The sequence below is a fragment of the Pelobates fuscus genome, chromosome 3 (assembly GCF_036172605.1).
Source record: "Pelobates fuscus isolate aPelFus1 chromosome 3, aPelFus1.pri, whole genome shotgun sequence".
NCBI lineage: Eukaryota > Metazoa > Chordata > Amphibia > Anura > Pelobatidae > Pelobates > Pelobates fuscus.
In genome coordinates this window covers 352303323-352316950 of record NC_086319.1, presented here as the reverse complement: position 1 = coordinate 352316950, position 13628 = coordinate 352303323, and the positions used below count along the sequence as shown (strand labels likewise).

Genomic DNA, 13628 nt, shown 5'->3' with positions numbered 1-13628 from the left:
TTTATTTATCTTTTTAAAATATTGGGTGCCAATTTCACACAGCTCACATTGCTGGCTAAGGCAGCCCCCTGTTTTAATGAAGTTGCAATTAATTTGTTTTAATCATTATGAAGACATAAAAAAAATGGGTCAGACAGTGACAGAGATGCTTAAAAAAACAATAGAAAAACAGCATTTGACATTTTTCAGCCACAATGTTTCTCTGTCTTGTTTTCCTTCTCAAAGCGTGCCATAGATTTTCCAGGGCCGAACTGGATTGTGATGTAATTTGCAATATATGATACACATTTAATGGAAACTGGAATATTACATGAAAAATATTTACGAAATTATAAGTGATTTTTATTGTCTTAGTATCCTTTCCAGGGACGAGTTACCCATTAACACACTGGGAGCAATATGTTCCTTTTACAAACCCTTCACGGATTACATTAGAGTGAAAGATGCATTATATTTCATGGTCATGTACAAAAGTAGGATCCAGGTCAATGGAATTGATTTAACATAATCACAATTGGTGTATTGGATCCATTGGGGAATAGAACAGTATTATATCTGGTAATATCACAAAGAGAGTCTGCACTGTAATAAATGTTCTCTCTTATTGTTATTATGTATTCTGCTAAACACATATCTCTTTCAAGTCTACTTGCACTCATCCAGGTAACATTGGCAATATGTTTTTTAATCTGTTGTGTTATTAGTGTTATTAGTATATCCCTTGTATTTTATGCCATACATTTACTGACTTTTTCTACACCACCAACACATTTTTATTGTGTTTTTATTGTCAATAACTATGTGTTTCCTGCTATGTTAAAATGTTAATCAAATTTATTCACAAATATTGGTGTTGCAGTCTTTCATATGTAGATCTTTATCGATTTGTTTGTTTAGAATATGAGGATCTACTGTATGTTCCATTAATGTGGACTTACCAGTTTCTGACCCTGGAATTCTCGTAGTATTAAACATTCTCTCCATCTGATAGGAGCACATGGGGACAATACCAAGAGCCATGACCTGGGGGTTGGAGAAGTTGTCATCACTGAGACGTCAGGATTCCAAAAGTGTCATTCATGGTGACATTCAGTGCAATATTAGAATGATATAATAAGTCAAATTACATTTTACCTCTTTATCATCCTAAGGATGTCTATTCATAGTTTTTGGATATATCTGTCATTATCTCTAGAACATTAACTTTTGTTTGTTGTTAAGGTACCATTATGTTACACTATTTCATATATGCTCTTTCTGTGTTAATGGAGAAGGTTCAGTTTTGCCCTATACACCCAACATCTGGATTACCGTCTAACACAGGCATATGCAACATTCGGCACTCCAGATGTTTTAGACCACACCTCCCATGATGCTTTGCCGAAGGTTGCCTATCCCTGGTCTAACATCTGATCACTGAACTAGTCCTAGATTCCTTGCTGCTCAGGTACACTTCTCCAGCTGGTAAAAAGCTGCATTTGGTCATTAGCGTTGTCTTCTCTTCATTATCCATGCTTTACTTTGCTCAGTTCAAAAAAATAATATTCAGATACTCATATATACAAAATACATAATAAAACATTAAATATAAAATATGGTCACCACCAAGACAGCTCAGTAGTAAGTTCTGTAGCTGCAGTCTCTCTTGAAGCCTTGAGTTGTATCTGTTGTGATATGCAGCAGACACAATTTAGACTTTATCCTTTCAAGTTCAGTAACATTTGAACCATTAAGTTGGGAAATATGTTGTACCATAATTTTTTTTTTAAAAAATACACGGTTTTCTCCACAAACTAGGTTTAGCATTCTTTGCTGAACGTGAAGAACTAGATACCACATTATGCTAGCTCTCTTATTTTCATACAACCCAAGTGAAACCAAAACTCACACTTGTAAATCTTGGTGTCCTCAGTTGTTTACCCTAAGTCATGCAGGTGTTCTCCATGAGTACTCACCGGAGGTATCAACCCTCTCTCTAATTTTCGACGGTAGAGCAACATTGAATGGATAGCATTTCCTGCCCTTGCAGCCTGTTTGGAAGTTGGGATTATATTTAGGAAATCCTATACTCCAAAAAGATAATGCCAGAAGAAAAGAGAAAAACAGAGATAGTTACTAATATTCAGTCGGTATATTAACCAGGATAATAAATAAAATAAGAAGATATACAGAATACAAGAATACGATGTTCAGGACAGCCAACACATCATAAGCTCTAATGGCAGCCATGTCAAATCCAAACTTAGACTACAGTAGCTTGGAAAGCAGGTAAGTCAATCTTGGACAGAAGAATTAATATCACCATTCATTCTTCTGTTGTATCCTACCTCTGTTTAAACAAACAACTGACTACCAGTTTTATGTATCCTACAATCACCCACGTCAAAATTGACCACCCACATTTCTGGAGGTCCTATTTCGAACATAACATGCGGTGAGACATTCAATGGAAGGAGACACCTGGTTAACCAAATCCGTTTCTCAAGTAGAGTATTTAAGACAGTGTAATTGATATTGTTCAACCACACGTTAAAGAAAGTTGGTATTTTTGCATTGAAGATTAGCTAAAAGTTCAGCTTCATAAAATAGCTCTCTGCGTGCATTAATGCTGAAAGTAGCACAATGTCTGCATTACCACTGAAGAATATAAAATAGTAAAGTACTTGGGATCTAGATTTTGGGTTTCACTGAGCTTGTATACATCACTGAGCTTGTATACATCACTGAGCTTGTATACATCACTGAGCTTGTATACCTCAACACCCACTAAAAGTTTTTTAAGGATCTCACGCAATACCAATGACTACATTCATATTTGCATTAAAGTATGCAGCCGTCAGTGGTCACAATGTTTGCATGAGATCAACACAGTTTACCAGCAGACTGTAAACAGGTTAATGAGAGGATCTTTCAACACCATTAAAGTTAATTCAAAGTGAACTCAAAATGTTAGGCCTTCTTGGCAAAACTGGAAACTTGGCTGACTACGAGCATTTTTCTAAGTCAGCTATTGTGGCCTAAATGTTTAAATGCATTTTACATTCATTTTGAATCTCCAAAAATGCATACACTGGTGAATAACTATGAATGTCTATATAGAATGTGACGGCAGATAAGAAATAAATGGTAAATGTGGTGCAGTCACAGAACAATATTGTGAGACAGCGTGTTACAAATGGCACAAAACATAGTAGGGGCAGGTCTGGGATTACAGAGTGACAGTATGAGTGTAGTGCAGCTTCTTACCATTGCATAGTAGTTGCTGTTTACCATAATCGGGCTCCGACTTCGAAGGTAGATATATTCCTCCCACCAGTCACTAACCTGTGGTTAGGAAACATCGTGAAAAGATGCTATTTTGATAGCATTGTATTGTGACGTGTTGACTTTTCAGAGCTGTATTCAAAGCAGACTCCTAATTCTCTATTCTTGGATACACACTATTCCAAACATTTTAAGTACAATGTGAAACTGGTATAATGCCGTATTAGACTAATTAGAGTATACCGCAGTAAGCACATTATATGCCTAATATAAACCAAATGGTGAAATATTGGACAGATTGTCTGACTGCTCACAGTGCTAAAGATACAGGATGTATGTACAGCGTTAGTTGTAGAATGCAGTATTAGTTCACGGTTTCTGACATTTTTATAAGAAGCATTAAATGAGGTGATGATCTTCTCTAGGTCTTTTCTTGTTTGCACAGATTATAACAAATCCTGAAAGCCCTTTCCTGTCATTGAGCAAAAGATGGCTTTATTATTCTTAGAGCAGACCAGAAAAAGAGATTAGATAGGGCAGTGTTTACCAACCCAGTCCTCAAGGCACACCTACCAGTCCAGGATTTAAGGATTACCCAGTTTTGTCTTAGGTGTTTTTTCATTTTTTTTCTAAAAACACCTTAGACAAAACTGGGTAATCCTTAAATCCTGGACTGGTAGGTGTGCCTTGAGGACTGGGTTGGGAAACACTGAGATAGGGCATTGAGGAAGATAACATGGGAGATGCTAGAAGTTATTCTCATTATATTCTTTAGTAACTTAATAAGGATAATTTGGCCACATCCGCCTATCCCAGTCTATCTAATTTGACGAGTAGTCCTTGATATTGACTTGGTGGTGATGGTTACATGGGTCTAATGATGTAATACCGTGTTTTGCCCTCCAGGATGTGTGAAAGATACAACTTCTTCCAGTTTGAGAACAGAGTGAGGTTAACAAAAAAAAAAAAAAGTGAGGAAATAGGCTAAAACTGGAGTTGTTACCATCGAAAGCAGCGAAATCTGCAGGAATATTTTCATTAAAAATTATCTTCACTTTTAGTGCAGTCCTAAATATGCCTAAACTTACATTTTAAATTCACAAGCTCTGTATAAAGATGTATATATCCTTATATTCAATAATGTATTAGATAAACATAAGCTGTCTTGTGCGTTTCATGTAATTTTAGTTACATTATTATCTCTTATAAAATGGAACAGATAATCTCAAGGCTCACCAAATTATAAAACAATATACATATTACTACTAGTAATTACTGCACACCCAGAAATACCAACATAATTTGATGACCACCAGGACTTGAGGTGTAGATATTTCTGTAATTTGCGTCCCAGATCACTCTTGAATTCCTCAGCCAATACCTTCATTCGATTGAACTTTTCCTCGTCAAGCAAAGGCTGTACAGACTGTAGGTACTGCAAATGAAACAAAGAAACCGCAAGAGAAAAATAGAACATTGAGATGGGAGACGAATTAATGAGGTATGGAATAAAATAACACAAAGGAAATGTCAAAATCAAAATTACCTCCTCTTATTGTCACATTAAATCAACCAACTCCAACAATCCTTAATTTCCTATACTCACCTAACCATTGTTGCTCCATTGTTTCCTTGTATCATTTGCCTTCCTCATTATTTTATCACTTTTCTGTACCCTTTTTTTTGTGAATCTATTTTCTTTTTTACATGACACTAATCTTTTTCTCTTATTCTGTTTTATACATGTAAAATTATTCACGTACTGGAATCTAATGTTTTTAACCCCTTCTTCCCAATGACACATTTTACACTGATGTTGTTTGGGAAAAATTAACAACCGGAGTGAAAATATTCCTATACATAATCATATAAGGTTAAAGGATAAAGCGTAAAATATTTTTTATGACATGTTGCAATCCATTTCTTTCGCCATTTACATTTCATCCTTTATTTATTTGTGCTTAAAGGGGTTTCTCCAAGCACCATAATCACTTCAGTGGTTCGAAGTAGTCATGGAATCTGTATGAGCAGCTTTTCGCTTTGAAATGCTGCAAATACGAAGTTTAGCTCCTCTGCTGCCTTAGATGTAACTCCACCCGTCACCAGTGTCATAGGGGTGTCATGACTAATATAAATTCTGTGAATACTTCTATATACAGAATTGCATTCATAGGTTGAGAGCAGTCATATGACACTTTCAGCCAATGAATGGAGATGCCATGAGGGTGCACCTCATTAGAGCAGGAAGGAACCAGGTAAGCAAGCAAACCATTGCAAAATGGTCTGCCCTATTACCAGGAAACAGGGCCAAGGTACTCCTCACATCATAACCAATAAAGCAGGCTGTAGTGGTAACTATGTAAATATTGTTTATCAATTCCAATGAATATAGCAAAAAATTAAATCAAATAAAAATATCTAAATGAGGCAGAAAAACTTGCTGTGGATAGAAAACCTGCTGGGATGCAGGTTCTTCCCCACAAATGTTCAAATCCTGCCTTTGTCATTGGTGCACAAACATCAGACTATTAACTGTATATATATATTAAATCAATATTCTCACTGTGATCAGACTTGTAACTCGGTGATCTACATGCACCTCTTACCCTCTCTATCGTGTCCTCAAGGGGTGGCACTGGAAGCTTTGGAAGAGACATTTGGAAACTGTAGAGCATTGGCTGCCTCTTGGACATGATCTTCATGCAACCCTGGAGTAGATAGAAACGTACAGAAACTAGTTTAACCAAACGTTTCATTGTCAGGGATACAGTTGTAATTGAGATAATTAAAAGGATAATTAAGTAAAAGGGAACGAATTATTAAACTGAGCGAACCATTATAGTATTGAATGAAACAGAAATGTTTAACGTGTCCAAATGTACAAGCAGTTATGGGTTGTTTTATAATCAAAAGAAAAGGATATAGACAAACAGAATATTATACATAAATGCATTATAGAATTGAATACCATGTTTGAGTGTGTTGTAGATAATGCATAAGAATATACATATATAAAAATATACAAACAAAATAGAAAGAGAAAAGAAAGTGTGCAGCCTTATATATCTGTCTGCATGATGGTAGATCGAGAAATGAAAGTGTGACCAAGAAAAACAAAGCATAAAAAAAAATAAAGGACATATATTTAAAGATAAAATAAAACTTACTGCCCATGCTTTCGTTTTTATACTCGTTTTCCCTCGTGGCTCAAACATCCACCCATGATATGAAAGAAGAATGCGCAGAGTTTGACGATAGAAAAGAATACCAGAGATCCAAACTCCCGATGAGAAGAGAACAGCACTAAGGACAGTGCGGGACACGGGTGATAGTGCAGATCTGTATACGAAATATAAGAATAAAACAGCACGGATAGTGAGATGGGAGAACCAAACCAGATATGTAGGAGATATATGTAATATCACTGCTAAGACTGACAAAGTGAGTAACAAATGTGATGACAATCTGGAATAGAATATCAGCATGACCAAATGGCAGAATTGGGTAACAATCATTTGGTACTTTATATATGGGTCCCAAGGAAGGCAACCCATGGTCATTTAATTTATGATTGTTTACTGTAATATAACCCACTTGTTTACGTTTTATCAGCTTGACCTCTATATTTCAGGGCCAAATGTATTACATGAAAGAAGTGCTCCGTTGTAACTTAAATCAATACTATAGTCAACCAGACCACTTCATCTCAATGAAGTGGCGTGGGTGCAGAGTCCATGTTTTCTTAACACTGCAGGATTAAGTTGACACCTAGTGGCTTCAACAAAAAACAAAGTGCACTGTGCAGTATAAGGCGTTTATAGATAATATTGAAATAAAATTAGGGTTAGCAGCTACAACACACTGTAAGTCACTCTTACTTAACACACCGTCATACAAAGAGTGGAGTGCACTGAGTGGAATGAATAAGCCACTTCAGATAAACCCAGTGGAACGCTAAAAACGGTTTAACAAATGAGTATGGAAAATAACTAAAAAGAACTAAAACAACAGAATATGGTGTAGTATATAAGGGTATTGGAGTGGTTAAAAGTATCTGAAGTGGTTTATTCCTTCCACTCAGTGCACTCCACTCTTTGTATGACAGGTGCTTCCACTGCATGGACTGAGTAATATTTGGTCACGTGACATAGAAGCCCCATTGTAAAGCATTTATTCAGTGGAAGTTTAATGCGCATGTGGATTGGATCATAAAGGAGGAGGCATGGCCTCGCGGGAAGTCAAGAGGTAAGCAGCGGCAGGGGAGGATTGGCAATGGAAAGAGGTAAGTAAATCCTGTTTTATTACATTTTAATGCAAACGGGGTGAAAGGGCGGTTTCCAGACTAGCAATAGGGACAGGAACACTATAGCGTTAGGAAGTATTCCCTTAACTATACTGTATTTACTGCAATGTCCACTTACTAAGCATTGCGCACTAAGTTCTATATAAGTGAGTGAACATGTACACACAAATCGGTGATGTTATATACATCACTGCATAACAGCAGGTTTGTTTAACCCCTTAATGACCAAACTTCTGGAATAAAAGGGAATTATGACATGTCACACATGTCATGTGTCCTTAAGGGGTTAACTTTCATATTTTACAATAAAAATGTTTCATACTCTGGTTCAAACTAATAAAGGATTGTTTAGATATACATATAATCAATACAGTATTTCTTTAACGAGTTAAATCCATTCTATCCAGCTGGACATATAACACATGTTATTTTATGCAGATAGATCCAGAACCATAAAAGGTCAGGTCCAGCACAGAGCTGTAGGAGGTTGAGTGCATTCTGAGCACACGCAGACATAGTTCTTTAAATAAGAAGACAAAAAAAACAGATGAACTGGTAAAATGTTTCTTGTTGAGACTTTCAAAGAAACACTCCAGGCACCATAACAACCACAAAGTCTTCATGAATGGTTTAATCTCTAGCACCATTTAGCTCTTTTCCAGTCTTTCCATGTCTCTCTGATTCTTCGCACTGGAAGTCTCAAACTGCCTTGGACAACCGAACCACTGATTGGCTGAGAGTATCAGCTGACACTCTAAGTCAATCAGTAGCTCCCCATTCAAATTTGTCTTTTTTTGCTAAATGGACTTTGGAGTTAAACCATACAGGAGTGGTTTATCCACTGAAAATAATCCGGAACCAGGTACCTCCTGATGTGATGATAACATGATTCAGGTAACATTGTTACAGTGCCCGGATGTTTTTTTTTTTTTTTTTTTTTTTTAAGTCTTCTGTTCACAATGATCAGAACTCAAGCTCATAGCAGAGACTGAATCACATGCCCACTATCTATACTATCTGCTGCCAATTCGCTGAGTCTTCAACATGACAACAGATCAGAGGATATATAATGCAATGAGCAAATATTAAATCCAGCTCTGGAAAATGGTAAAAGTGGAAGACCTGGTATTGCATACTCTCTGAACGTTAATTGTGTTGCTGTTAATTTAAAAGGTTACAAATCATTTTTCAGAAAGGCCATCTGGTTGCTCAAGTTTAGTGACATGCCAACCTGAAGCAGGTGAAAGCAACTAGCAATGCATTGATGTCAGTCATCCTCGATTGAGATAGGATTCAGGCTTCACTAAATCTACTGCAAGGTACATTTTGTGAAATCCTGAGGTTGGAACTCATGGGTAGCTAGCTGAATATGTTACAGGGTGATTCATTAAAGTGTGAATTGTCGGTGATTCTACGTGAATTAAATAATTTAAAGGACCACTATAGTGCCAGGAAAACACTTGTTTTCCTGGCACTATAGTGCCCTGAGGGTGCCCCCACCCTCAGGGCCCCTCTCCCGCCAGGCTCTGGGATGAGGAAAGGGTTAAAACTTACCTTTATTCCAGCGCCGGGCGGGGAGCTCTCCTCCTCCTCTCCGCCTCCGATCCTCCCTTTCGGCTGAATGCGCATGCGCGGCAAGAGCTGCGCGCGCATTCAGCCGGTCTCGTAGGAAAGCATTTACAATGCTTTCCTATGGACGCTTGCGTGCTCTCACTGTGATTTTCACAGTGAGAATCACGCAAGCGCCTCTAGCGGCTGTCAGTGAGACAGCCACTAGAGGATTTGGAGGCTGGATTAACCCTATTATAAACATAGCAGTTTAACTGAAACTGCTATGTTTATTTAAAAAAGGGTTACTCCTAGAGGGACCTGGCACCCAGACCACTTCATTAAGCTGAAGTGGTCTGGGTGCCTAGAGTGGTCCTTTAAGTCAATATTGCCAAAAATAAGTATAACTAAGAGAGAAGTTGGAATATGTTTCCATTTTGTCACACAGAATTTATGCCCATATGTTCCACTTGTTCCATCTGTGTCACCTGGACAAAAGGAGATTACATTGTGACCAGACATGTGTCATGGGCCTGAGCCTGCCTATAAAATCCCAGAGAACCCCTGGATAAGTGTTCAATTATCTGGATGCCCTAGTTCCTGAGATTCAGCATTCTTCTGCTTCATTGCTCTATTCCTTCTCCAGTTAGTCCGCTTCTTCTTCTTAATCTGCTTTTCTGGCTTTCTGACCTGTGCTGCTTTTGAACCTTGACTATGATACTGCCTTAGACTTTGGATTTTCCTAATAAAGTCCCTGCATCTCCACACATGTAATGTGTGTACACAAATAGTGTACTGTAATCTAGGGTGTGCTGTGTTCTGCCTTAGGGTTCCTGCTCTTCTTCTCACAGGCCCTCCCCATAAGGCTTGATACTTTATTGTGTTTTGGGAGGTTTGATTAATCAATTATTAAATAAACATTCTACACAAGATCATAGCTTTTTGCTTATTCTTCAACTTATATTGCACATGTATAAATGTATTATATTGTCTTGTATTGGGTCACTCACTTTCCTGGGAGAACATTTGTGATTTTGGCAATGAGTCCAACAGACAGATCCACTTTTCCGTATAGGGACCCAAGAGTAACGGCCACCACAGCAAACCACGTGGACGGGCTGGCAGGATACACACCACTTAACACGGAACTCTGTGATCAAATAAATAAGAATGAGAGTTCTTGGGAGAAGTAGATGCCTCTCAATCATTTTAGATACTTTGTCCCAGTGTCATCACATGTCACAAAAACATATACAATATGATGTCAAATAGTAATTTCTTAACCCATTTATTGTAACAGATAATAAGAAAGGGGCTGTGAATGTAATTTTTTTTTATGGATCTTCAGTAAATTAGGATGATTTCCAAATACAGTTCTGTTTCTTATATTCAACAAACAATTTTTAGCATGTAGTAAAGGCTGTGTGAAAAATCAGCATATTCTTTACATATAATCTGAAATTAAGCTAACCTCAGTTGTAGAATTCTATAAGTTTAAATACCTTAGGAATGTACAACAGACAGGCTAGAACAATCACAAAACTACTTGTCTTACATTCCACTGACTACTAGTATCCCACTAATATCAATGTGAGTTGAACTGATAATTAAATACTCATCATAGAATGATGGCACTAAAAATGTAGTTCGTGCCACCCAAAATTTTAATGGAGGAAATGACAAAATAGAATAAAGGTTCTGGCAACAACCCTTTACCAACATACGACACCCAATTAAATTGGTCATTTCTATACATAAAAACACAGCTAAACATTTGTTATAAAATTACTGAAACTACAATATATAAAATGAACCTCTAAGCAAACAGTGAATATGTTTGAGCTTCTACAATGTTAAATGATAATCGATAAAGATCTATTTTGATTTGGCACACGAGTGCCGGTATTGACCTCAATGGGGGACAGTGTGGACAACCCATCCCTACATTAGGGTATCCCTGGGCACAGCTGGTGCACTCTTTGTGTGTCCCCATGCCTGAGTGTGCTATGAATGTATGTTAAGAATATAGAGGTTTTCGTTATACTACACTGCAGATGTGCAGCTAGTATCTACTAGAAAGCCTATGGCGCTCACTAGGCGTAGCTGACAAATATGATCATGCTTGCTCAGCGTGCCAACCATAATGTAAACTTAATATCTAGGCATTAGCATGGGCATCCATCATTTGATAACCAGTCCACATCTGGGCAGAATACAACTCTTACTCCTGAAGAAAATTATGACCTTTTAAAATGTATCCATGAATGATATCTATGCTTAAACAAAAAGCCTTGGTACTCAGTATTCTGATTCTTCACACTGGCACTGGAAATGATTGAATATTACCATTTCAGAGGCTGAATACAAAACTCAAGCCCGTTAAGTTCATCACAAATCTGTACTACTGCTGTTGTTCCAAAAGAAGGCAAACATATTAAAACTGATTTCCAATTTTGCTACAAATTGAGGGAAAATACCCTTATTGATTTCCAGATTCTTCCCTGGATCAAAAACGTGTTACCCAGATATTAACTAGTATATCCTTGAATATTCTGTTATTGATGCTGTTTTTTTTTTTTGTTTTGTTTTTTTAAACAAAACTTACAGACTTTGATTAAAATATGGACAGAGTCTGATAAATATAAAAGGTTTCTGCAGATACTTCCATATGTCTATTGTTCTTATTGTAAGGTACACTTTCCTCAGCCATAGGTGAAATCTCCACTCTCGTCATGTCTAAATCTATTATCTAAAGTGTGGTGTGTTGATTCAACAGATGTTATATAGTCCAGTGAATGTACCCTGCCTATTGTAGTGTAAGTATACACAAATTAGTATAGGTGAACAATTCATAAGCAGAGTAAAACTCATATAGTTATGTCACCACCACCCATTTCACCAGTATAGATGTGATTTATGAAAGGTCTATCTGCTTCTACATTCCATCATACTCAGAGAGAACATCGTGTTCCGCCAATAGAATACAAGCATTGCAGATATCTCGGTGGAGCCTGCATAAATGCTCGGTCACCTCACTCTCCTCTAGTCTGTGACATGATGTTCTGCTACTCAATAAAACCTCCTCCAAGCATGCCCCTGGGATTTGTGCCAGTTACAGATGGCTTACTTTTCCACGGTTATCATGGGAAATTACTGTTCATCCATAAAGAGCAATAGAAGGCGTTATTAAATACAGATTGCGAAAATAACTGCACTCACATAAAATGTGATAATAATATAATCAGAAAAACAATGTCCTATAAATTTCCAGCAGCCACGACAAGCCCCTCTTAATAACAATTAAATATAAGTATTTTTATAGGTAAATAAGAAATGCAAGGGATGTAAAGCCCATGGTTTGTGCTCATCCTATTAATGTGCAGTATGTCAAAATATAGAGTACAACTTAAAGGGGAACAGTATTTCATCTCTGGAATTCACACCATGAATAAAACTTCAACAATCGCCTATAACCTATGTAAACCTTTTTTACGAGATACTCCATTGTGTTCTATATTTAGATGGCAAAATCAAGGTAAACACGGGATTGAAGAAGATAAATAGAAAAAGCGGAGCTTATGTTTGATAAAGTGGAATTAGCTTGATGGTTCCTCTGGTTTTGATGGTGATCGCCCCACTTTTAGTACATTGCACCACATTTCATTGGTATACAATTTCCTTTTCGCTATATGCTTTCTCTATGGTGACTGCAGGTGTAAAGGACAGAGCCTATAACAATGATGACAGGGAGATAAGATGGACACATCCAGTTACAGGATAAAGAAGTGAAATTTAATAGATTTTATTTAATATTTTATTTAGGAAATGTATTTATTTAAAAAAAAAAAAAAATGTAAACAGTATACCATAATGAAAACAAGAGAAGTAGCACCTGTAAAAGTATGTTGATTACAATTCTTGTTATTTTCTCTAATCAGATAATTAATTTAATTGATTTTTACAATATTGCAAATTAATAAGAGTGCCTCAGCTTCTACTTTAATAAAATGTAAATATAAAATGGCACGGTCTCTTTTGAATCACCTTGAGTCTGATTAGACGTTTTCTTATTTCTACCAGTCCAGTGAGGTACAGATGTCGCAGAGCATCGCGACCCAATTGAAGATCAATTCCATCGGGAGTAACAGTGAACTGAAAGGCTACCGCTTGGTGAGCCTCTGCCATGTTGGGACCTGTAACACAGGGTTTGATAGAGTTAGGACATTCACTTTGGCTATATCAGCAACCATAGGTATAGCAGGAAGACAGCTAAGTTGTCGGTTTTACCCCATGGATCCGTAAAGATAGGATAGAATCCACATGGGAGCCACTATGTTGCATTTTATTATTGACCTTCCTCGCACCGAAAATGATGGACCCTATGATTTTTCAACATTAATTCCAGTATTTAACGAACTGGAAAACTAAACAAGGTTATTCACAAAAGTGTGAATTATCAAGAGTTCACCGGGAATTTAAAAGTTTAGGCCAAAATAGTCGAATTTGAAAAATT

At 37.0% G+C, this 13628-nt stretch overlaps 1 protein-coding gene across 1 annotated transcript in view; it reads right to left on the bottom strand.

The window, feature by feature from the left end:
• CPT1B (carnitine palmitoyltransferase 1B) overlaps nucleotides 1-13628 on the bottom strand; it is a 44394-nt gene that overhangs the window by 24241 nt on the left and 6525 nt on the right. Inside the window, exons 2-9 of the mRNA XM_063449173.1 lie at nucleotides 13160-13308; nucleotides 10126-10265; nucleotides 6432-6603; nucleotides 5871-5972; nucleotides 4562-4699; nucleotides 3247-3324; nucleotides 1956-2063; nucleotides 939-1023 (exon numbers count right to left, since the gene is read on the bottom strand). Of these exons, the coding sequence (XP_063305243.1) occupies nucleotides 939-1023; nucleotides 1956-2063; nucleotides 3247-3324; nucleotides 4562-4699; nucleotides 5871-5972; nucleotides 6432-6603; nucleotides 10126-10265; nucleotides 13160-13300 (964 nt within the window). The 5' untranslated portion in view covers nucleotides 13301-13308. The remainder of the gene's footprint in view (nucleotides 1-938; nucleotides 1024-1955; nucleotides 2064-3246; nucleotides 3325-4561; nucleotides 4700-5870; nucleotides 5973-6431; nucleotides 6604-10125; nucleotides 10266-13159; nucleotides 13309-13628) is intronic.